Source organism: Bos mutus, chromosome 11 (genome assembly GCF_027580195.1).
Source record: "Bos mutus isolate GX-2022 chromosome 11, NWIPB_WYAK_1.1, whole genome shotgun sequence".
In the NCBI taxonomy this organism is placed as follows: Eukaryota; Metazoa; Chordata; class Mammalia; order Artiodactyla; family Bovidae; genus Bos; species Bos mutus.
In genome coordinates this window covers 27,895,021-27,920,221 of record NC_091627.1, presented here as the reverse complement: position 1 = coordinate 27,920,221, position 25,201 = coordinate 27,895,021, and the positions used below count along the sequence as shown (strand labels likewise).

General features: G+C 43.0%; 1 protein-coding gene across 1 annotated transcript; it reads left to right on the top strand.

The window, feature by feature from the left end:
• Window positions 1-5,388: 5,388 nt before the first annotated feature.
• On the top strand, window positions 5,389-24,637 carry MATN3 (matrilin 3). Its single transcript, XM_070380117.1, has 8 exons — window positions 5,389-5,698; window positions 10,258-10,824; window positions 13,907-14,032; window positions 14,988-15,113; window positions 16,676-16,801; window positions 20,126-20,251; window positions 20,851-20,961; window positions 23,783-24,637. Exons 1-8 carry the CDS (start codon window positions 5,482-5,484, stop codon window positions 23,836-23,838), a joined length of 1,455 nt encoding a protein of 484 aa, XP_070236218.1. The 5' UTR covers window positions 5,389-5,481; the 3' UTR covers window positions 23,839-24,637.
• Window positions 24,638-25,201: the final 564 nt, after the last annotated feature.

Below are 25,201 nucleotides of genomic sequence, written 5' to 3'. Positions count from 1 at the left end.
CTGCTGAATTCTTTTGGCTTTTGCATGTCTGAAAATGTCTTTAATTTACTTCTGTCTTCAAAAGCTATTTTCCCAGGGTATGGAATTCTAGGTTGTCAGGTTTTTTTTTCACTTGGGACTTTAAAGATGTGGCTGCCCTGTCTTTCTGGATACATAGTTTCCACTGAGAAAATTGCTGTCTTCCTTAACTTTGTTCTTCTGTATGGAAAGCCTCTTTTTTTTTTTTTTCCTTCAGGTAATTGGAAGTTTTTCTCTATCACTGATTTTGAGCAATTTGTTTATGATGTTCCTTGATTGTACTTTTTTTTTTTACATTATGTACATTTTTTTATGTTGTGTGTGTGTTTTTTTAAACTTTTTATTTTGTATTGGGGTATAGCTAATCAGCAATGTTGTAGTTTCAGGTGAAAGTGAAGGGACTCAGCCATACATATACATGGATATACATGTATCCATTCTCCCCCAAACTCCACTCCCATCCAAGCTGGCACATAACATTGAGCAGAATTCCACATGCTATACAATAGGTCTTTGTTGGTTATCCGTTTTAAATATAGCAGTGTGTACATGACCTTTCCAAAATCCCTAACTATCCCTTGTGTGTGTTTCTTGTGGTTGGGGTTCATTGACCTTGGATCTGTGGGTTTATAGGTTTCATCAAGTTTGGAAACTTTTTCAGCCATTATTTCTTCAAATATTTCTTCTTGTCTTCCCCTCCCTCTCCTTTGAGGATCATACCTGGTTGGAAAGATAAAAATAGACTTCCTATAGTGATGTGATTTGAGATAAGCCTTGAGAATTGGACGTATATGAACCTGTGAAGATGTGGGGTAGATGACTTGATAACTTATTTAATACAAAAAGCTCAAGAGGGGGAAGTGGAAACCAAACCTTCATGTCTGTGTGGCTGGAAGGATCCCAGTATCACTAGCAGAAATGAGGAGAATAAAGGAGAGGAAGTTCATTAAAGAGGAGAGGATAAGTTCACTCCTGGAAATGCTTGAGCTTGGGGTACTTTTGTGATCTGTGAACAGAGAGTAGCACAGGCAGGGTAATTGATGGAGTTCTACTTCTCAGGAGCAGGATTAGGACAAGAGACCCAGATTTTGGAATTTCCCTGGTGGCTCAGATGGTAAAGAATCCACCTGCAATTTGGGAGACCTGGGTTTGATCCCTGGGTTGGGAAGATCCCCTGGAGGAGGGCATGGCTACTCATTCCAGTATTCTTGCCTGGAGAATCCCCATGGTCAGAAGAGCCTGGTGGGCTACAGTCCATGGGGTTGCAAGGAGTTGGACATGACTGAACGACTAAGCACAGCACCAGAGGAGTGGTAGCTGAAACCACATCAGATGAAATTCCTGACATAGATGGTACATAACCAAAGAAGCCCTAGTCATTCAGATTTCCCACCCCAGCAGTTTATTCTAGGGAAAGAACAATAAATCATCACAAATCTGTCATCTGGCTCTTCCATCTCTCCTTTTCCCCCTTTATCTCAAGACCAGCATATTCCAGATTGAGGCTGCCCCTTAAGTTTGAGTGCTGGAATGAAGATGTAGATCTATGAAAGACACATAACAGAGCAAGAAGTAAATTTTTGTTGCTAGAAGACCCTGAGGTTTTGGAGTCATTCGTTACCAGAGCATAACCGAGCTTGAGTGGAGTGATAAAGAAATAGTTTCTTAGAACTGTAAAAACAAGAGAGCAGTAGTAAAGTGAGTTTTTAAAGGAAGCTATGCATAATTAATGGCACCCCACTCCAGTACTCTTGCCTGGAAAATCCCATGGGCGGAGGAGCCTGGAAGGCTGCAGTCCATGGGGTCGCTGAGGGTCGGACACGACTGAGCGACTTCACTTCCACTTTTCACTTTCATGCATTGGAGAAGAAATGGCAACCCACTCCAGTGTTCTTGCCTGGAGAATCTCAGGGACAGGGGAGCCTGGTAGGTTGCTGTCTATGGGGTCGCACAGAGTTGGACACGACTGAAGCGACTTAGCAGCAACCCATAATTTACTCCCTAACCTAACCAAATAGGTTTACCCTCTACCTATGCCTACCTGCAAATGTGCTGAAACAGACCATTACAGTTCATGTTGCTTCTCCCCCTGCATTTCTTCAGAGAAGGAGCCTGTGGTGGAGGAACACCAACTCCCCCGCTAGAGGAGGCCAGAGGAAGGGCCTGTGCAGAGCCCTTGTCCAGCACAGAGCGGCTCTTGTCAGGCAGCGGAGTGAAATGGAGCAAAGCCATTTCCTCAGCATCCTTCGACTCTTGGAAAAAGTAATGCCAGGTTATTTCTTCTCTGACAAGTAATCTATCATGCCTGTTTACTATCCTGCCAAGGTAGGGCTAAATATCAGCCCTGTTCGTGAACTTTTATTAATATTTCCTGAAATCGTGGTCCCACTGTAGACTATAAACCTGCACACAGTGAGGGAGAATTTACAGCAATTCAACAGTGAACAATGCAGGCATCAGCTCTGTGCTCCTGGAGCCTATAGTTGAGTGGGGTAAAGAAGTAAATACACTATATATACATATATTGGAGAAGAAAATGGCAACCCACTCCAGTACTCTTGCCTGGAAAATCCCACGGACGCAGGAGCCTGGTAGGCTGCAGTCCATGGGGTCACTAAGAGTCGGACATGATTGAGCAACTTCACTTTCACTTTTCACTTTCATGCATTGGAGAAGGAAATGGCAACTCACTCCAGTGTTCTTGCCTGGAGAATCCCAGGGATGGGCGAGCCTGGTAGGCTGCAGTCCATGGGGTCACACAGAGTTGGACACGACTGAAGCGACTTAACAGCAAGAGCAGCAGCATATACATGTGTATATAGTACACTTTATATATATGTGAAACACACAGATATTGATACTGTATATATGTATATATACATGAAACACAGGTATTGATACCATAATAAATTGGAAAGGAAGAAAGAGTAGGAAAGAATCTAATTAAAACAGTTTTTCAAACTGCTGACTGGGAAACAGTGAATCATGAACTCTGTTTAGAGGTTTATGACCAGATCTTTTTTTTTTTTTAAATTTTATTTTATTTTTAAACTTTACAATATTGTATTAGTTTTGCCAAATATCGAAATGAATCCGCCACAGGTGTACCTGTGTTCCCCATCCTGAACCCTCCTCCCTCCTCCCTCCCCATACCCTCCCTCTGGGTCGTCCCAGTGCACCAGCCCCAAGCATCCAGTATCATGCATCGAACCTGGACTGGTGACTCGTTTCATACATGATATTATACATGTTTTAATGCCATTCTCCCAAATCTCCCCATCCTCCCCCTCTCCCTATCAAGCTACCAACGGTATTCTTCACAGAGCTAGAACAAATAATTTCACAGTTTGTAAGGAAATACAAAAAACCTCGAATAGCCAAAGCTATCTTGAGAAAGAAGAATGAAACTGGAGGAATAAACCTACCTGACTTCAGGCTCTATTACAAAGCCACAGTTATCAAAACAGTATGGTACTGGCACAAAGACAGAAATATTGATCAATGGAACAAAATAGAAAGCCCAGAGATAAATCCACACACATATGGACACCTTATCTTTGACAAAGGAGGCAAGAATATACAATGGATTAAAGACAATCTCTTTAACAAGTGGTGCTGGGAAAACTGGTCAACCACTTGTAAAAGAATGAAACTAGAACACTTTCTAATACCATACACAAAAATAAACTCAAAATGGATTAAAGATCTCAACGTAAGACCAGAAACTATAAAACTCCTAGAGGAGAACATAAGCAAAACACTCTCCGATATACATCACAGCAGGATCCTCTATGACCCACCTCCCAGATCTTTTTTTAAAAAAATGAAACAGAACTGAATGGACATGAATAAAGCAGATTAATTAGAGTCTGTCACATGTGGTAAGGGTAAACACTGTTTCAGGAAACTACTATTTCTGTTGTATATAACACTACTAGATATTTATGTCGCTCTCAAATTATGATATAAAATGTAGCTGTTACAGTGGATAGTTGGGCTTCCCTGGTGACTCAGTTGGTAAAGAATCCTCCTGCAATGCAGGAGACTGGGGTTTGATCCTTGGGTCAGGAAGATCCCCTGGAGAAGGAAATGGCAACCCACAGTCCATGGGGTCGCAAGAGAGACACAGTGTGGTGACTAAACCACCACCAACACAGTGGATAGTAGTAAAAATAAGTTTGAAAAAACTAAGATATAGGGATGTCCCAATGCCAAGGCCACAAGGTGGGAACAAGCTTGGCATCCCCAGGACAAGGGGAAAGCCTAGTGTGGTTGATGCATGGAGAGAAGAGTACAGTTTCAGATGTGGTCAGTGTGGTCAAGGAGGTGGCCATGCAAAGGAGTTTGGAGTTTATTGGAAGTGAAGTTGCAAGGTTTAAGAAGTGATCTTAAGGTTACTATGTGGAGTGTAGATATTAAAAGGCAGCAGTCTGAAAGTAGGAAGACCACACAGGATCTGTTGGGACTCACGTTCATTGCCGTGTTTTACCATCCAGCTCAGCAGTGACCTGCTTTTGGAAGCCTTCCTGGTTTCCTCAGGCTGAGCCAGTCTCTCCTTGACCTCAGTATATTTCCTTAGACAGGTACACCATTGATGCTTCTGTCTCTACCCATGGGCTACGAGTTCCTGGAGGGTCCCCTGGGTGGCCTCCAGCCCTGTGCTGCCACCACCATCACCCCTGGGGGAGGAAGTGGGATGGAGGAAGAGCCTTTGAAGCCTGTGGTACAGGCTGTCCTTCCAGCTCACAGAGGGCTCTCTGGGGAATGTATGTTTGACTTTCTATTCCTGGTAATATAAGTTCAAATGTTTAGGATGTTTGAAGTTAGGATGAAAGTATTTCTATTTACGCTGCTAGCATCTGTGAGTTTTTTTTTTTTTTTTTTTAAGGAGAGCCCACAGCAAAACTTGGGTTCCCTGGCTGGGGAAGAAAATGTAGTTGTGAGGAGCTAGGGGAAACCCTTGAGGTGGGCAAACCTGGATGGAGCTGGACCGTAAAGCCTGGGCCTCCTGAACTGGGAGCTTGGGGGTCAGGAGGGCGAGTTGGGGGTCGACCAGGCCCCGGGTGTATGGCCAGACAGAAATTTCGAGAGGGGCAGAACCTGGCCAGGAGGCAGCGGACCGAGCCCACCAGTCGAGACCGGAGCAGCGGCGGGCCGGGTTCGGGCACCGCGCCCCTGGCCGACGGGCCCCAGACATTCCAGGTCCGCCGCGGGTATGCCCTGGACCAGGCGGCCCGCTGCCCTGGACGGGTTCGCGGGCTGGGCCTAGGCCGAGGGGCGGGGCCTACGGCCGAGGGGAGGAAGGACCCCAGGCTGCAGGGCGGGGCTCAAGGCTGCAGGGGCGGGGCCCACGGCCGCGGGACCTTTAAATTGGCCGCCCGGGCGCTGGTCACCCGCCAGCCACTGACCCAGTCACCGATCGACGACCCACCGACGGACACGGGCAGCAGCGCGGAGCCCACCATGCCGCGCCACCTCCCGGGACTGCTTCTCTTGCTCTGGCCACTGCTGCTGCTGCCACCACCCCCCGCCGCCCCCAGCCCCATGGCCCGCCCGGGCTTACGCAGGTTGGGGACTCGCGGCCCAGGGGGCAGCCCCGGACGCCGGGGCCCCGCTCCTGCCGCCCCCGCCAGCGTGCCCTACTCCGGGACCGGCCAGCCCGGCGGGGCCCGCGGCGCAGGTACACGGCCTGGGCGGGAACGGGAGAGGGATCCCAGACCGAGAGGGACAGGAGAGGGTCTCAGGGAAGGACACCCGCTTGGAGCGAGGGAGATCCTGGACCAGGGCCCGGCGGGCTGGATGGGTGGGCAGGCGAATGTGGAGTCAAATAAGGAAAATCCTTGGTCACCCACCAAGTATTCCCTTCACCCCAGCCCAAGCCAGACGTGGTGCAGGAGACAGATCCCCTCCCCTGCGGGACAAATCCTGTGGGGAAACTGAGGTCCAGAGAAGGGAAGGGAGATGCCCAAGGTCCCTCATAGCCAGGGCTAGACTTCCCTTCTCCTGAAGCTCAGACTCCAGCAGCTGCCCCCTGAGACTTGGGCAGAGAGGATGGGGCAGCTGTGGGAACAGGTAGGGGTGCCTCACAGCTCTCTGTCCCAGACCCCGCCTCTTGTTCAGCTTAGTAATCTTTCCCTGAAATTCTGCTTTCAGTTCTCTGGCTGATTGCACCACAACCCCAACCTGTGCTCTCTTACATGCTCAAATACCCAGGACACTTTGGGTCTTTGGTGAACAATCGCAATTCACTTGTGGGTCAGTAGTTGATTCTTGGGGCAGAGGAAACCTCTTAGAGAGCAGAGTTGGAAGGTGATCCAACACAGCCCCTGACAGCACATACAGGGGAGCCGAGCAAGGTGAGAGAATCCAGCAAATCAGGGTCAGAGCCAGGAATAAAGCTCGGGGCGCAGATATTCCAAGTGTGTGTCTTTTCACTGCTTCAGGCTACCAAGCTCTTAGTGTGGTTTACATAGGATTTTTTATCTTCATTACCAAAAAGTCCAGCATCAGAGTTGTTAAAGAGAGGCAGCACCAAACCATTTTCTGGATGTCTAGTCTCATCGGCCAGTGATGCTTCACGCCCCAGGTTGATTTGTGTTGTCCACAATGCACCTTTTGAGTAATGTTGAGGAAAAACAGAAAGGATTCTTTCCTGCATCAGCTCCAGTGGGCTGGATTTGCTATGGCAAGAGCATTGTCATTGAGACAGGGAGTCACAATGGTTATATACAGCCTGACCAGTGGGTTGCTTCAGGTCAAGAATGAGGATAGGGAAGAAGTCTTTCTCCTAGAGATTATTTTATCTCTGGTCTGATCCACATTCCTTGGGGAAGGGACTAGAAAGAAAAGGAAGGATTTCTTATGGGGTAGTCAATGTTTCCCCTGAGCAGCATTGGTCCTTTATTACTTGAAATAAAAACCAATATTAAATGATAATTCTTTAACAAGCACCATATTCCACTCTTTTTCAAATTCTTTTCTTTTTGCATCCAGAAATTGCTAGGCTTTGCTATGGACTTTTATTTCTAGCGGAGTTCTCAGAAATTGACAATTATTATGAGTAAGGAAACATTTTTGGAAATTCAGATTCTCATTTTCTTGATTTCTAAGTGCTGTTATCTAGAAAAGGGGAGTGAGATTCAAAAACAATGAATGCAAAGGGGGTCTGAATCAGGAAGTAAGCAGATGCTCACAGAACGTCCTGCCAAGCCCCCTGTATTTTCTATTCCTGCTGTAATAAATTACCATGAATTTAGTGGCTTAAAACAGCACACATTTACTGTCTACGAGTTCTGTAGATCAGAAGTCTGACACTAGTCTCTCTGAACTAAAATTAAGGTATCAGCAGGGCTGCTTTCCTTTTGGAAAGATCTTAGAGGAGAATCCATTTCTTTGCCTTTTTCACCATATAGAGGTGACCCTCATTCCTTGGCTCATGACATTTTCCCTCCATTTTCAAAGCCACCAAAGGCAGGATGAGTCCTCACATGTCATCTCCTAGATCTCCTCTTCTGCTTCCCTATTCAACTTTTAGGAACCTTTGTAATTATATTGGATCCATCAGTATAACTGCCCCATCTCAAATCTTCAATGGAATCACACTTGCAGAATCTCATTTACCTTGTAAATAAACATACTTACAGGTTCTGGGAATTAGGTCATGGACATCTGTGAGGGGAGGGTATTATCTTATCCTGCCCACTACACCCCTGTAACCCCCATAGATGATTCCCTGCGAAAAATCAAGTGAAGAAGGAAAGGAATCCTGCACATTTACTTGCAAGAACGTAACCTCAACATGAGTAAAGACACCATTTGGATGTTAGACACAACACTGTCAGATACAGGGTTCATATCATATGTAGTTTTCCTTTTACTCAAATTATGCAAATACAGCCAGATCCATCTCCTGGAAAGATTTTTCTTCTTCTTTGCTCTCAATGCATGGTAATCAGGGATGAAATGAAATTCTGAAGTTTTTTTTTTTTTAAAAAAGAATTAACTCCTTTTGACTTAGCTAAATATATGACGTGTAGCATATTCAGACTGATGACTCAACATCACCAAGCAAGATATTTACTAGGTACTTGAGATAATGTTAATTTTGGTGGCAGAAAATGTTGCCTCAGAGAGGTAATCATGCAATGAAAAGTCCCTTTGGGCTGGGAGTCTGGAAACCTGGAGTCCAATCTATATTCTATCACTTTCTAGCTCTACACCTCTCTGTACAAGGGTATAAAAGCAACTCTAACTTGCATCTCTAATTGCATCTCTAACTTGACAAGGTTGTTGGGTTGAAATCCTGTGTTATCTAAAGTGTTATTGAAAGTAGGATTTATTTATTGTCTTAATTAATACCTCTAGGAATCAGGCTGAAAGCAAGAGGATATTTACCAGTTGTTGTTGTTTTTTAAACTATACGGAGGCATAATTCCTATTGCAGACAGGGCTTTTCTGTCATCAACTGCTTAGCTAGGAATTTAATTTTGAATAAATAAATACCTACACTTTTTCCCCTTACACACTGAGTAAATTGCTCTCTTAGAGTTTCATCAATTTCCAGCCAGCCTCTTATTAGAAAAGGAAAGAACCCTGAGTGACATTTCATGCCAAAGGATCTCATTTTGTTTCAGGGCTTGGGGGTGTGTGTGTGTGTGTGTTTTGGGAAAGAAGGAGGAATGGCTGCTCTCTTGGATTTGATTTGGGTGGCTAGGAATGGAGAAGGCAATGGCACCCCACTCCAGTACTCTTGCCTGGAAAATCCCACGGGCAGAGGAGCCTGGTGGGCTGCAGTCCATGGGATCGCTAAGAGTTGGACAAGACTGAGCGACTTCCCTTTCACTTTTCACTTTCATGCATTGGAGAAGGAAATGGCAACCCATTCCAGTGTTCTTGCCTGGAGAATCCCAGGGACGGAGGAGCCTGGTGGGCTGCCATCTGTGGGGTCGCACAGAGCGACTTAGCAGCAGCAGCAGGAGAGGGAGGAGTATAGAACGAGATTAGACGGGGAAAGGATAAGAAGGATGTGCTGAAAACAAAACTGTATTGTGTCTCTACAATGTGCTAGGTCCTTTTGTGTGGGAATGATACATGTTCCTGGAGGGCAGGTAATCTGGCTTATTATGATTATTATTTTTGTAGCCCCTTGGTTTAATACACGGTGAAAGTGAAGTTGCTCAGTTGTGTCTGACTCTTTGTGACCTCATGGACTGTAGCCTACCAGGCTTCTCAATCCATGGAATTTTCCAGGCAAGAGTACTGGAGTGGGTTGCCATTTCCTTCTCCAGGGGATCTTCCCAACCCAGGGGTCAAACCAAGGTCTCCCGCATTGCAAGCAGACACTTAAAAAAAAAAAATATTTGGGGAATGAAAAAATGAAAGAGAGGTGACTAAGAGAATTTGGTGGGGGCAGTAGTATAGATACCAGGTCAGAATCTCTGCTTCTTGAAACAAGACATGCTGACAAAGACAGATCTCAACGTGGACCAGACAAAGTGGTCACCCTTCTTTCTACTTTTCAAGGTTTAAACTCAGGGCTATTTGGACCTCAGAGTTCACTAAACATGAGTGAATGACCAGATGGAGGGAGAATTTAGGGCTGCTCTGGAGAAGGAAATGGCAACCCACTCCAGTGTTCTTGCCTGGAGAATCCCAGGGATGGGGGAGCCTGGTGGGCTGCCGTCTATGGGGTCGCACAGAGTCGGACACGACTGAAGTGACTTAGCAGCTGGAGCAGTTTTCAGCACATTGAAAGTGGAGAAAAAGAAGGAAGTCACCAGGAGAGCACCGGAGTGCCTCGCCCCACAGTCTGCCGTTGTCTGAAGGGCTGTGAGGCTTGAGCAGGCAGTGGAGGGGGCATTGAGGCTGCCCTGAGTTCAGTTCAGACAGGGTTCAGGGATGGCCAAGGTGCCCAAGAGAGGCCTGGAGTCCATTCATTCCTGGGCGTCAAGAGGAACCTTTGAACAAAACTTTAAGCAGAAGGATGAAACTTTCCAAGTGAAAAGTTCAGGACATTCAAATAGGGGAGTTCTTTGAGGAAATGTCACACCTCTATGTGAATTCTCGCTGGGGAATCCTGAAAGGCCTCAGTGCTTTCAACCACCAAAGGGAGGGTGGTCTTCAGGAAGACAGCAGAGAGTGGGGTATCTGGGGCCAAGGATGCTGGTCGCAACATTCCCCTTCTGACTGTGATCCGCTCACGGATTAGCCATGTACTGTTCCCCATGCCCTTCTTTGCAGGTGTTTGCAAGAGCAGGCCCTTGGACTTGGTGTTCATCATCGATAGTTCTCGTAGTGTACGGCCCCTGGAGTTCACCAAAGTGAAAACCTTTGTCTCGAAAATAATCGACACTCTGGACATCGGGCCGATGGACACGCGGGTAGCAGTGGTGAACTACGCCAGCACCGTGAAGATCGAGTTCCATCTCCAGACCCACTCGGATAAGCAGTCCCTGAAACGAGCCGTGGCGCGGATCACGCCCTTGTCTACGGGCACCATGTCAGGCCTGGCCATCCAGACGGCGATGGATGAAGCCTTCACAGTAGAGGCAGGAGCTCGAGGGCCCTCTTCCAACATCCCCAAAGTGGCCATCATCGTGACCGACGGGCGGCCCCAGGACCAGGTGAACGAGGTGGCGGCACGGGCCCGGGCGTCCGGTATTGAGCTGTACGCCGTGGGCGTGGACCGGGCCGACATGGAATCCCTCAAGATGATGGCCAGCGAACCCCTGGACGAGCACGTTTTCTACGTGGAGACCTATGGGGTCATTGAGAAACTTTCCTCTAGATTCCAGGAGACCTTTTGTGGTAAGTCTTTGCTTCTAGTTAGAAAAGATGTTATAGTCAGACATCATGTGTCCGAAGAAAAAGAGATTTATTCTTTTCTCTTTGGTGCAAATTTTATGGAAAACTTAAATATAAGCAACGTTTTTTTGGTATGTGACGGTTTTTTTTTTTTTTCTAAACTTAAGCATACTTTGTTGGCTTAGGAATATAGAGCTGCCTTATGTATAAGTTGGTTTGCTCATAAAATCTTCCTGTTTGCATTAGAAATGTGAAGTTCTGGAAATATCCAGGGTAAATGATCCTGCTGTTCCCTGATGGGGTCAGAAAAAAATACAAATAAAAAACCAGACACCTCTCTTCTCCCCTCTGCCCACCGCATTTTTTCCAGATATTTTCTTTAGTTTTACCATCTCTAGATTTAACAGAACTCTGCTTGTTTTTTTTTTCTCAGAAGACAGGGACTGCATCTGTCCCTGGAAAGATTGGCTGGCTTCTTGTCCAGCATAAATGTCCATTGGAGTGTATACTTAGCAAATACTCCAGTTTTCAGATTCGGCTGTTTCTCTGATTATTCCTTGTGGAGGAACGGGATTAAGAACCACGGAGACTAGGATTTCAGCTCATTTTTGAGATAGCAAGATGTAGGCTATTTTTTGGTTCTTTATTTTAATGTTTTAAGTTTTAAATTATTCTGCTACTGCCCTCCCTCTCCTTTCTTCCTTTAGGATGGAGTTTAAATTAAATGCTGATTTAATTAGAATTTTTAGCATGAAACAGTCAAACCCATGAATATGAATCCATTCAAGGCTCAGTTTTATCTTTAGTCACTGATCAGAATTATGAATTTGTGGGACTCGAACTTTTTAATTTTTACTTTTAAATTTATTTTTTGTTTTTCTTTAAAAAATTTATATCTTCCTTTGTTTCTATCTATATTCATTTTTTTAAAGTCATTTGGAGATAATCTTTCAAAACTTTGTAGAATTATCCAAGCAGATGTGGACAAATTTCTAGTTCAGGTGAATTTTAAAGTGTATATAACTTTTGCCATATAATTTATCCTACATTTGTTTTCTCAATATGTGTTTATCGATCACTGATGATACAAAGATAAAGGTAATCCCTGCCTACCATCAAGCATAAGTCTAGGGCTGGAGCTGAGACAAGCAAGTGAACCAATAATTATTGTTGTCAATTTCAAGGAGACTTTATACATAAATGAAAGTGAAACTCAGTAATCAACAGTTTGTCAGGAAATGGGAGATGAAGTCTCAGTCTGGAGCGAATTCTGACCTCATCTCAGCCAGACCTGGCAGGGGGCCTCTTGTGTTTCCTGCCTTAGGACACTGGGTCTTCTCAAGCTGTCCTTGGCTTTGGTGGCATCAACTTGGCAGTCATTGGTTTTCCAAAAGAAAATAGCTTTCTTTCTCCCAGGAAACCCCTCCTGTATTTGTGGGTGAGAACTTTTCCATGAAGATGCTGTTCTGTGGCAAGGTTGGGCCTCAAAGCTAGCACCTGGGGAAGGGCTTGAAGGACATAAAGTAACAAGTGGTGAGTGGCCACCTTTTCATCCTGGTACAAGAGACCTGCTTGTTCTGGGGGAAAAATGTCCTGTCTTTGGAAAAAAAGACTGAGGGGCAGCTGTTGTAGTCAACCGACTGGAAAGATTATTCCATGAAAAGGCCCTTCTTGGAAAAATATTAGCCTTGTCCTGTTGCTAGAACTGTGGGGGCTGGGTGAACTGCCACAGGGATGCCAGCCTCCTCCAACAGGCCTCCTTGGTTTCTCAGAAATGACCAAATTCATGATTCTTTTTTCAAAACATGTCGCTTGGGAAAAAAGTCTGACATAAAAATGGCTCCAGGAGCAAAAAGATGAGGATGCCATTTAGCTAATGTGTTGTGTTCTTCTTTTTCTTTTACCGACTCGTATATAGCAGATGGAGAAGGCAATGGCACCCCACTCCAGTACTCTTGCCTGGAAAATCCCATGGACGGAGGAGCCTGGTAGGCTGCAGTCCATGGGGTCGCTAAGAGTTGGACAAGACTGAGCAACTTCCCTTTCACTTTTCACTTTCATGCATTGGAGAAGGAAATGGCAACCTATTCCAGTGTTCTGGCCTGGAGAATCCCAGGGATGGGAGAGCCTGGTGGGCTGCCGTTTATGGGGTCGCACAGAGTCAGACACGACTGAAGCAACTTAGCAGCAGCAGCAGCAGCATATAGCAAATGGGGCTTCCCTGGTGGCACAGATGGTAAAGAATCTGCTTACAATGCAGGAAACCTGGGTTTGATCCCTGGGTTGGGAAGATCCCCTGGAGAAGAGAATGGCCACCCACTCTAGTATTCTTGCCTGGAGAATCCCTGGACAGAGGAGCCTGGCGGGCTATAGTCCATGGGGTCGCAAAGAGTCAGACATGACTGAGTGACTAACACTGTCACTTTCTTTTTCATACAACATATGAGTTTAGACTCCTTGCAGATATGAGAGTCACGTGTAGATACATTTGGGCTCAGGAACCCACACCATATATTTAAAAGGCAGTTACCTGCATTACCCTCCACCATTTGCATGTTCAAACATGTATTGGTACCCAAAGAGTGAGTGGATTCCAGGCCTAGTGCAATGCCTGGGGATGAATTCTGTTTAGACTCACACTATAAAACCCCTGGAAACTGGCTTCTGATTGCAGTGGGACAACTAGCTTGTAGAACTTCAGGAAGTACAATATTGTTCTCTTCTTGCTGTTGGAGAGCAAAAATCTTTTTCTCTGTCCAGGTGGATACATTGGATAAAACCCTGAATTGTCTGATTCATGTAACTGGTTTTAGCTCCAAATTCAAAAATCCCTTTCTCCTTTGAGAAACTCAACCACAAGATCTATGATTTTAAATTAGTAGCATTCCTAGTTACTAATTTAAACATTACTAAGAGTGGGGCAGAAATAAGCCAAGGGCAGAAAACAAATAGTCAATTTTTAGAGTGAACTAAAGATGGAATTGGAGAGGAATGTGCAGAGCGATTTTTTTTTTTGACAAGAGAGGAAGTATCTGAAATGCTTCTTATGTGTTGACGCTGACTGTTGTAAATTTCCTTTGCACAGCTCTGGACCCATGTGCACTGGGCACACATCAGTGCCAGCATGTGTGTATCAGTGACGGGGAAGGCAGGCACCACTGTGAATGCAGCCAAGGATATTCCTTGAACGCTGATAAGAAGACATGTTCCGGTGAGGCCTGCTTAAGGGACAGTGGCTGACAGGGGCATATTTCGGGACTCACTCCCCAAGACTTTGGACTGGCCTTATGCTTTTCTCTTAACTGCCTTGTGGCAGATTTACTGTTATCAACAACTTTCCTTGAAAAGTAACATGAGGAGGAAAGTGAGATTGATAAGAAGACATGTTCCGGTGAGGCCTGCTTAAGGGACAGTGGCTGACAGGGGCATATTTCGGGACTCACTCCCCAAGACTTTGGACTGGCCTTATGCTTTTCTCTTAACTGCCTTGTGGCAGATTTACTGTTATTAACAACTTTCCTTGAAAAGTAACATGAGGAGGAAAGTGAGATAATACCTAAAACAATCTATTACAGCATTTATGGCTTGTTTTAGAGAGAAGGGTTAGTAGGGGAAAAGGACAGAACTCTTGGTCTTTTGAGGTTTTGGAATTTTTCCTGGATTTCATTTAATTAAATACAAGCTACTTTTACCTCTCTGTAACCCTAGATGCTCATGGAATCTAGAAGTGGAAGAAAACTTAGGGAGGTTCTCACTCGTCTGCTGTATGAATTACTCATATACTGTCAATGAAGAGTACAAATTAGGTCCATTTTGTTAGATCCTAGAAAATAATTGTTGAGAGGAATAAAACTGAAGAGATCATTTGACTCAACCTGATCATTTTATAGAAAATGAAATTGAGATCCGTCCCCGCTGCCCCAAGAAGGGAGAAGACTTACCCCTGTAATGGGGTCTGTTAGTGAAAGAACCAAGATCAGGAAGTGAGTTCCAACCCTCCCATCCAGTAGGCATCCTCTTGTGTCAGACTGGCCCATTTCATTAGCATTGTGTGTGTGTGTATGTGTGTGTGTGTATGTGTGCATGGATGTGTGTGGTGTGGCCCATAGTTATTTGCTTACCATGTTTTCCATCTGTTGGCATTTGTCTTGGTTGTCTTTTGATAGCTATTGATAAGTGTGCTCTTAACACTCATGGCTGTGAACACATCTGTGTGAACGACAGAACTGGCTCTTATCATTGTGAGTGCTACGAAGGTTACACCTTAAATGAAGACAGGAAGACGTGTTCAGGTAAGTGGGGGCAGGGGCTTTACTATTGCCTCTCTGTTGGGGGGGTCATCTCAACAGGGAACTTGATATCTTTTTGTCTGTTGCCATCTTGGGCTTTTCCCATTTCTTATGAGACAAGTTAAAAATGGCAGTATGTTGTCTCGTGACCTACCTGTGTGAGTGTGTTGTTCATTTCCTTCTCTGTCCCCAGCCCTAATTGTCCTCTCCAGATGCTGAAGACAATTTAGTTAAAATCAAATAACAGCCCACCAATTTAGTTAAAATCAAATAAAAATAAAAAAAGAAAAGCAGTAACTCCGCAGTGGAGAGACCTGGCAGACACCACTTCCACTAAGTCATCAGAGCTGATGTCACCGGCAGCGACAGAGTGACGTCATGCTTCTCCTGTCGTCACATGACACACAGTGACGTCATGCTTCTTCTGTCGTCATGTTCTCAGGGCACAACAACATTTCTGTGGTTTTCTTGCTAAAGATTTACGATCATGAGGAAACCTCAGACAAACCCAAACTGAGAGACATTCCAAAATGAGAGATGTTCCATGAACTAATTTTTCAGTAGTTTTCAAAAGTGTCACAGTCATGAAAGGCAAAGAAAGACTGAGGAAATGTCCCAGATTGGAGGAAACTAAGGAGATGTGACAGCTTAAAGCAACGTGTGAGCCTGGATTGGAGCCTGGGCCACAAAAAGGCATTTGTGGTAGAAACACTGGCAGACTTTGAATAACGTCTTTGGTTAGTTCAGGGCATCGTATCAGTGATTAGTTCCCTGGTTTTGGTCATTACTTATATAATGATGTGCTTATATAGGATGTTTACATTTGGGGAAATTGGATGAAGTGTAGGACTTCTCAAAACGAAAAGTTCACAAAGATAAACAATAGTTTAAAAATATCATGTCGGTAGAGAGAGAAGTGCACAAAAGTGCAGTTTGGGTCTTGAGTTCTGATGCTGTTCTGAGTCAGTTTATCTCCTTTAGACTCAATTTTCTCATTTATTACAGGAGAGGACTGAGCTACAGTTTCTTCAAACGTGGATTCTGTGTCTTTCTGAATCTAGTATAATTAGTTCCACAACTGTTGGAATCCCTCTGATTCAGCATAAATACAGCAAATCTAAAAGGAATGCTTTAGAAAGTATTTATGAGATACTTAGATTGTAAAAGCTCAGTATAGGGGACTTCCCTGGCAGTCCAGTGGTTAAGACCCCATGCTTCCAATGCAGTGACTGTGAGTTCAATCCCTGGTCAGGAAACTAAGATCCCATATGCCACATGGTGAGGCCAGACAAACAAACAAACCAAAAAAAAAAAAAGACCAACAATATAAACTCAGCATAGATTATGAAAAGGAGTAGGGGAAAATAGAAGACTAAGTATTGTGTGTGTAGGAGTTTGTTTTACTCAACTAACTTCTAGTAAGAGCAAATATTACTGATGGCTTTGAGTGGTTTCTAGTAAGTTCTCCTTTTTTGCATTGCTAGCTGCAAATAAGATTTCTACATATGGGTAATAAAAGACCTTTCCGCATTTAATTTCTTTTCTTCTGGACTTCCACTTGGCAGCTCAAGATCAGTGTGCTTTGGGCACGCATGGCTGTCAGCACATTTGTGTGAATGACAGAGCTGGGTCCCACCACTGTGAGTGCTACGAGGGCTATACTCTGAATGAAGACAAAAAAACGTGTTCAGGTAAGGTCCACTCAGTAAATTCTTTCGTATGGGACCTTTTCTACTGCAGTGAAACCAACTTTCAGTTCACCATGAGAGAGATTCTTAAACGTAAGGGAAGCAGTTGGACTTCAGACATTCTACCATGCTTACAGACCAAGGCACACACTGCTAGGCGGCAATGAGCTCACTAGGTTTTGCAAACATAGCTCACTTCAGAAGATTACTGGGTAATGGGCAGGGAGTGGGGGATATAAGAAAAGCTAATTGGATGTACGGTCCAGGAAAATTTTATATCTCTGAAAAGCAAATAGGAAACTTTGGAGGAAGTCAGTGGGACAGTAACTATTTGGTGTGATAGGCTGAACTGATCTTTTTCCAATTAAAACTAGACCTGGAACTTTTCTGTAGTGTTCGACTTAAAGCTGGATCGTTTTTAGTGAAGGAGGCTTTGTAAATGACTGAATTAGACCCACACAGATCTTCCAGTAAGTTTGAAGCAAGTCCTTCCCTGACAGTTTCTAGATGATCAATCTTGGGTGAATCTGAGGCTTATGACTTGGTGAGGGAGCCCGTGCCAGAACTGCTAATCCTCATTAATTTGATTTAAACTCACTGGGAGAACAGAGTGGCATTTATAATGTAAAAGCAGTCCTCTGAGAAATTCCTAACTCTCAAGGTGGTGTTTAATTTTGGCATATTCAGTATTTTTTTTTTTTTTTTTTTTTAGATTTTATGTATACTCTCCTCTTCCTTGAGGAGGTGTAATATGTGACCTTTTCAAGAGAGATTAAAGGAAGTGGCACATCACCAATCGCCCTTTAAAAAAGAATGAGATCAATAAAACAGTACTGAACCCCTATTTTGTTCCCAGGACTGTGCTTAGCCGTGTGAGCATGTAAGGAAGCATCAGCTTCTGCCTCTGAGTTACGACAGGTTGGGTGCAAAACCAAAAAAGCGTCATTTTTTTTTTTTTAAAACATTGGAGGATAATTGCTTTACAATGTTGTGTTAGTTTGTGCTGCACAACAACGTGAATCGGCCATAGGGATACATATATCACCTCCCTCTTGGGCCTCCCTCCCACTCACCTCCATCCCACCCCTTTAAGTCATCACAGAGCGCTGATCTGGGCTCCCTGTGTTATATAGCCGCTCCCCACTAGCTATCTGTTTTACACATGGTGGTCTATATATGCCAATGCCACTGTTTTAATTACTCCCGAACCAGTACCTGAAGAAAGCAGCGACTGGTAGTGAGAGTCCATAACTAAGGAGAGGCTAGGGGTGGCCGAAGGGCTGGGACTGGAGGAGTGGAGCGGGTATGGGCAAGGGGAGGGGCTTGTGTCAATTTGTTGAGGTGGGTGGGACTAAATCACAAGGGTGGGACTAAGTCCCCTGGGTGGAGAGGATTCAAGGCTGCTCTTCTCTGAAGACCTTCGAAAAGGAAACAAAATGCATTTACATGTAAACTAACAGATATTATGGAATAAAATGAACCACTTTATTAAAAAGAAGAAATCAAAGGAGATTTTCAGTTAAGACAGATTTCAGTTAAGGCAGCAGTTCCAGGTAATGGTTCACCCACGTTCTTCAGTGTCTGCTGGGTGCCATGTGCTGTCCCAGGCATTTTAGCGACAGTCACACATTTACTGATCACAGCAAATTTACTCATAGCAACTGAGTTACTTGCTGGTGGTCACTTGGCTAGTGAGTGGGAGAGCCAGGATTTGAACCCAGGCACTTGATCTGGTGGTTCGTAGTTCTCAAACACTGAGCTACACTGTCTCATGGTGCAAAGCACATGACAGCAAAAGGAGATAGAAAAAGAAAGATGCGATGGTGGGAAATCAATATTTATATATTTTACAGCAATAATGGGTGCCGTGCTAAAACTGGGGTACACAGCATGGGGCAGATCCCCTCTACTGGCTTGCCTTCCCCTCGCTGGGCAGTGGGAAAGCTAGTAAATTAACCGTGGGGCCCCAGATCGGGGGCTGAGGGCTGGAGGCATGTCCCCTTGTTATCTCTGGAGTCGCTGCTAAGCTGGGCTGAGGGAAAAAGAAATGCTCTGCTAGCAGGCATTTTGCTGGAAACATCTGAATTATAGTAGTGAAGGGAATATCAGTGTGAAAGTTGGAAAGACGTTGTGATTAGATTATCTAGGGCCTTCTGTGCCATGAAAAGCTCTTTTATAGGCAGTAGTGAGCTATAGATGAAGGTGAAAGAGGAGAGTGAAAAAGCTGGCTTAAAACTCGACATTCAAAAAAACTTAGATCATGGCGTCTAGACCCATCACTTCATGGCAAAGAGATGGGGAAACAATGGAAACAGTGATAAAATAAGCAGACTTTAAGAAAATCAACCCCAAATATACATTGGAAGAATTGATGCCGAGGCTGAAGCTCCAGTACTTTGGCCACCTGATGCAGGGAACTGACTCATTGGAAAAGACCATGATGCTGGGAAAGACTCAAGGCTGGAGGAAAAGGGGACGACAGAGGATGAGATGGTTGGATGGCATCACTGATTCAATGGACATGAGTTTGAGCAAGCTTTGGGAGATGGTGAAGAACAGGAAAGCCTGGCATGCTGCAGTCCATGGGGTTGCAAAGACTCAGACACAGCTGAGTGACTGAACAACAATAGTGAGCCATGGAAAGTTTGGAAGCATGCAATGACACTTAAGAGGAGATTTAGAGGGGAACAAATAGTTTGACTCCTGTAATGGCCGAGAAGGACCTATGAACCCCAGGAAGACTTTGCTCCTTGTACTGTATTTGTGACAGATAAAAAATACATTCTTATCCAACCATACACATCATCAGCACCATCATCATCGTTATTATTTTTCTCTCTGTGTGTGTGCATGAGCTCGCAGGACATTGTTTTCTGTACCACTTTAAGCATCAAAGACAGGCCCTCGGTCAATACAGTCTTTTTTTGTGCAGCATAAAATTTAACTCCGTGTGTGAGTAGGTCCCTAATAATTTATTTTTGGTAATGGTGAAGATGATCCATATGTAGCTGGAGAGCTTGGAGGTGTTATGGAAAGGCCAGAGGTAAGTTCTGGAATAGAATTAAGATGCAGTGCAGCCCTCCAGGACTGTGGCAGTGAAAAAAAGAGAGGCAGAACCCAAAATATTTGCAAGAAATAGCAAGAAAAGGGCTGTGGGGGAGGGATCAGGAAGAGGCTCCCTCCTTCTGAAACATGGGAGACTCTGATGACTGAAGGATTCATATGTGCCCACTTTGGGACCAAACCAAAGCTTCTTTCTCCCAGAAGTCTGTGTCGTTTCCGATTGTAATTTGTGAATATTCTCTCTCCTGCCCCAATCCTGGCCAGTTCTTAACCAGTGTGCCCTGGGCTCTCATGGTTGCCAACACATCTGTGTGTATGATGGCAATGCCTCTTATCACTGCGACTGTGACACTGGCTACACTTTGAATGAAGACAAGAAGACATGTTCAGGTAAAGATGGTCCCTTTAAGCCTCATCCATGCACTTAGACAGGAGTGAGCTTTCCTGTCTCCAAGTCGGAAGTACAGTTTTGAGTCTTGCCTCTTGGTCGGAATCCTCCAGTGGTTTCCAAATGTCTTCAGGATGGAATGTTTCTGCTTTTCCACCAGGCGACCTTCCTGCCATTGGTTTTTAAAGGAACCTCCACCCTGTTCTCCTTAGTGAACATTTTCATTTCTTAATGAAGACACAGTATCACAGGGAGATGGTCTTTATCTCTGCATTCTTGGCTTCTCCCTACATCCTGTTAAAACATTTTAACTTTGTATCATGGAGAATTTCTGATCATCACAAAAGCATTGAGAACAGTAGAACTCTCATATAACCATCACCTAGCTTTGACAATTGTAAACTTTTCCTCAACATCTCTGTTTCTTCTTTGACACATCCCACAGTCTTTCCTCCTCTTTCTGTGTGCTCTTACATCCTTTTATCTCCTAGAACACGCATGTAGCTTAAGTCTTAAAAATAAAAGTATTGAATCGTCGATTTCCCGATTTCCTATGATTTCTGATTAGCTGTAACGTTCTGTGTACTGTCACTGCCTCCAGCCATTGAAGAAGCACGAAGACTCATCTCCACAGAAGATGCTTGTGCGTGTGAAGCCACTCTGGCATTCCAGGATAAGGTCAACTCATATCTGCAGAGACTGAACTCCAAACATATCCTTTTTGGAAGGATTTCTGCTTCTGCTTGAAGCCAACCTAGGTCTTACAATGGACATTTGAGGACATGTCACAGGATAAGGGCCTTATTCATTAAATTTTAAGATGAACAGTAGTAATACACAGCCTTGATTTTTTAAGAGTTCTTTTTAAATATTTTAGGAGACTGTTACATCCATTTTTATTTGCATGTGAAAGCAGTGTAATTATTTTTCCAGTGCTTTTCCACAGCAGTATAAGCTCCTGCTGCTAAGTCACTTCAGTCGTGTCTGACTCTGTGCGACCCCATAGACGCCAGCCCACCAGGCTCCCCCGTCCCTGGGATTCTTCAGGCAAGAACACTGGAGTGGGTTGCCATTTCCTTCTCCAATGCATGAAAATGAAAAGTGAAAGTGAAGTCACTCAGTCATGTCCAACCCTCAGCAACCCCATGGACTGCAGCCTACCAGGCTCCTCCATCCATGGGATTTTCCAGGCAAGAGTACTGGAGTGGGGTGCCATCGCCTTCTCCGGTATAAGCTCCTAATTGAGCTCTATTTAACCAGGGCTATCATCCTGATTCCTTAATAGGACTTTCTTACTCAGAATCTGTACAAGACCAGTCAGCTGATGAATGGAGTGTGATAACTCAGATGATACACAGTTATACACTTTGTTTAGCCAGGTGGTCAAAGAGCAGGTTTCAAAATGTAACATGGTACCACCTCAGAAACTTTCAAAAGCAGTTCTTTAGCCAAAGGAGTAATTCAGGAAGAGTACTTTTTCTTAGTCCAGCTGAAGTTAACAACACTGTTCTCAGGGATCTTTGAGGAGTATTCAAACTGTGATAGTTACCGAAAGAGTGTGTGCTTGCTGCTCAAAAGTCAGTAAACAGGCCAGGTTGGTGGAAAGGAAAGTTTGCTTTATTTCAGATGCCGGCAACTGGGGGTGGTCAAGGGGTGAGAGGTTTTATAAACAGGGCGTGGAGGGCTAATGCAGAAACAGAACAGTCATCTCTAACAGTCATCTTCAGATTGGTCCTCGGTGGTTTGACCAGCATCATCTTGGTTGTTTTAGGTACACTTAACCTTCTCTTCCGAGGTCCATTTGTTCTCTTTTCTTTGTGGCCAGTTCTCTGAATTGTGGCAGCTTCTGTCTTGCCTGCAGTCTCGTCATCAGGTAGTTAACTTCTTCCACCTAGTGTTTTAGTATCAGTGAGACAGTTCACAGGATATGGCTCAGAATATTATAACCCTTGAGAAAGAACTGAAAGTCCCTGACTGTGCTTAATGACTATATTATTTAGTCTTTGACTGTTTTCGTTTCCAAATTTCTCATTTCTCTGATTAAGCTTATTCTTGGACTGAAGTTTTCCACAGACAAAAGGCAGGCAGAGGACATGGTAAGGGGGCCAGGACCAGAGGGTTCAGCGCTGTTCAGCAGGGCTACCTCAGAGCTTGCAGAGACATTCGAGGGATGTGAGGGGACACAGAGCATTTTAGAGGACCCTGTTTCCAAATCCTTCACTTCCGTAAATTGATCTGCTTACAATGCAACTTGGGGTCAGTTGGCAGTCTCTTTTCCCATCTCTCACTTCAGTGCCACCAATCTCTTAACTTTACACAAGAAAGGGATATCTCTTGCTTACCCTGAATTTTAATAAGGTGAATTTCTTGGAAAGGTAAAATCTCCAGAGAGCCAAATAAAAGGACAATTCAAGTTTTTTTATTTATTTTTGGCCATGCTGGGTCTTTGTTGCTGCACACAGGCTCTCTCTAGTTGCACTGAGAGGGGGCTGTTCTTGTGGTGCATGGGCATCTCATTGCGGTGTCCTCTCTTGTCGGGGAGCCTGGGCTTTAGGGTACACAGGCTTCAGCAGTTGTGGCTGGGGGCATCTAGAGTGTGGGCTCAATAGTCGTGGTGGGCAGGCTTAGTTGCTGTGCAGCATGTGGAATCTTCCCGGACTGGGGATCAAAACCCATGTCCCTGCATTGGTGGTGGATTCTCAACCATTGTACCAGCAGGGAAGTCCCTCAACAGTTTTTTAAATTAAGGTTTCATAAACACATCTCTCCCAATTCGTTCCATTAAGAGATACCTTTCTAATTAAAATTTACCTTTTATTTTTTAATGATTTTATCTCAAAATTTATAATTTATTTGTTTGGATCAACTGTATGCCCATCATAGTTGTAATGATAACTCAACCAAGGTGATTAAAAAAATTAGAGCCTTTGGTCAAAAGAAAATTAGTTTAAAGGTGATCTAGACGTAAACATGTATGTGCTTGTTGTCTGTATAAAGTTTATGTCAGAAAGTGTAATAGAGTGATCAAGAACAGATTTTCAAGATTCAAGTAGAATAAAATTCTGTGGAAGCAGCAGAAAGGGAATACAAATTTAAGGAGATATTTTATTTTAGAAGAACAGTAGTAGTAAGAATTCAGTATGTTATTAATATTACATAGGATACATTTAAAAGATTGGTTTAAATTTTATTTTAAAACATCAATATTTATAATACAGCAAAATCGCATACTTTGTTACATAAAAGTTATGAAAATTTTCATATAATTTAAATATGCACAAGGTATTACTCGTCAAAATTATTTTAGGGGACAGATGAACAAAAATGCTTGAAGACTGCCACTTTATATCCTGCTCTCTAAAGAACAAAATATCTGAGTTTTAGACACATTAGATTTTTGGTGAGAAAATTTCACTCTTTTTGTTCCATTGAGAACTTACATTTTTCTTTTACCTTGTATTGAAGTGTCTTAAAGTGTGTTTACATTTTCTAATGTCTAAAAATATGTGGTTTTGGCCTTAACAACTAGTCACTCGATGACATTTTGGAGAAGCTGCAAGCAAATGAATATGGACAAGTACATCGTTAAACTACTCAAATGTTTTACCTGGAAATAACGAGCATTTGGTGTAGTAAATACTTCGGCATATTCAAATGTTCCTGCTACTAATCTGCCATTACAAATGCTTGAATGCTACCGAATCTTCTGGTGAACCAGTGTCATTTTTCTAAGGAAATAAATGTCCCTAATTAAGTGCAAATTTTAGTGTCTCTAAAGCTATGACTGTGAAATAGTTGGTAGAAAATACAAGAAAAGTTTTCATAATTTCTTTACTTCTTTACTAATTGAGCCATTTAATTTTAAAATGTTTGTATTAGTAAGATAACCATACTTAAATTGCAAACTTTTCATCTATATTTTTTTCTTGATATAGTATAATCCAGTCTTGTTACTTTAGAGTGTAACTTGTAGAGGGTATTTACACATAAAAGTTCATATAATTAAATTGAGATGAATATAATTTAGAACTATATCGCTAACACTTTTTGTTTTTTCTCATTTTTGCCAGGGTATTGTTGAAGCTGTGATCAGGAGATTGTAATACATATATCTAAATATAGTTAACAGATTAAGTGAGCTGTTACATACCATTTTTAATTCATTCTGATGTTAGAACGAGACACACACAGCTAAAGACTTAGTTGTGAATTAAGTGTTAAACTATTTACCAAGAACAAAAAATTCTAAATTTACTTGTTTTACTTTAGAATCCAATCAATAAAATTATAAAATTATATATTTATAAATATTTCTATAACATAATCTAATGTTTTTTAAATGTTAATGATAAGCCTGTTTTTTTCACTTACATATTTGATAAAATTTGTTTTCACCTTTAAAGCTTATAACTTTTAGAAGAAAGTAGTTCTTTAAATTATAGACGATTCATTCTTTTTTGGTTTATGTTGTCTTTACTGTAATAAAAACATCAATATCTATATACTATTGTCATGATTTTTTTTTACTTATATCAACTTTGCTCATGTATTTTCTTAAATTAAGCTGAATTACAATTATTTTGAAAATGAAACATTTTCTTGTCAATGAAACAATGTCATGACTCATCCTATAATTTAATCTCATGCTCTCAAAGTTAAAATTTTTTCAGGTTAAATAGAAAGGTTTTGATCAAGAATATTGTGGGAGAGGGAATAAAACAGAATTACATAAATTCAGATTAAATAATGATGAGGGTACATTAAAATAAAGACCTGAAAAGAAACCCAGAAACAAAAAAACAAAAAGCTAAACTGTCAAGGGAAGAAATGAAAAATTAACACATCAAAGGCAATAAATATTATATGAAACATATAATGTTATTTGTCAACATTTTTGAAAGGACCTGACATACAGCAAGTGCTATCTTCCAAACTTATTTGAGCACACAATC

Bases quoted from the DNA above. Each gene is read 5' to 3' on its own strand.
- MATN3 (XM_070380117.1), top strand. From the start codon at position 5,482: ATGCCGCGCCACCTCCCGGGACTGCTTCTCTTGCTCTGGCCACTGCTG. The intron at 5,699-10,257 runs GTACACGGCCTG...CCTTCTTTGCAG, and splicing joins CGGCGGGGCCCGCGGCGCAG to GTGTTTGCAAGAGCAGGCCC. The intron at 14,033-14,987 runs GTGAGGCCTGCT...GTCTTTTGATAG, and splicing joins TGATAAGAAGACATGTTCCG to CTATTGATAAGTGTGCTCTT.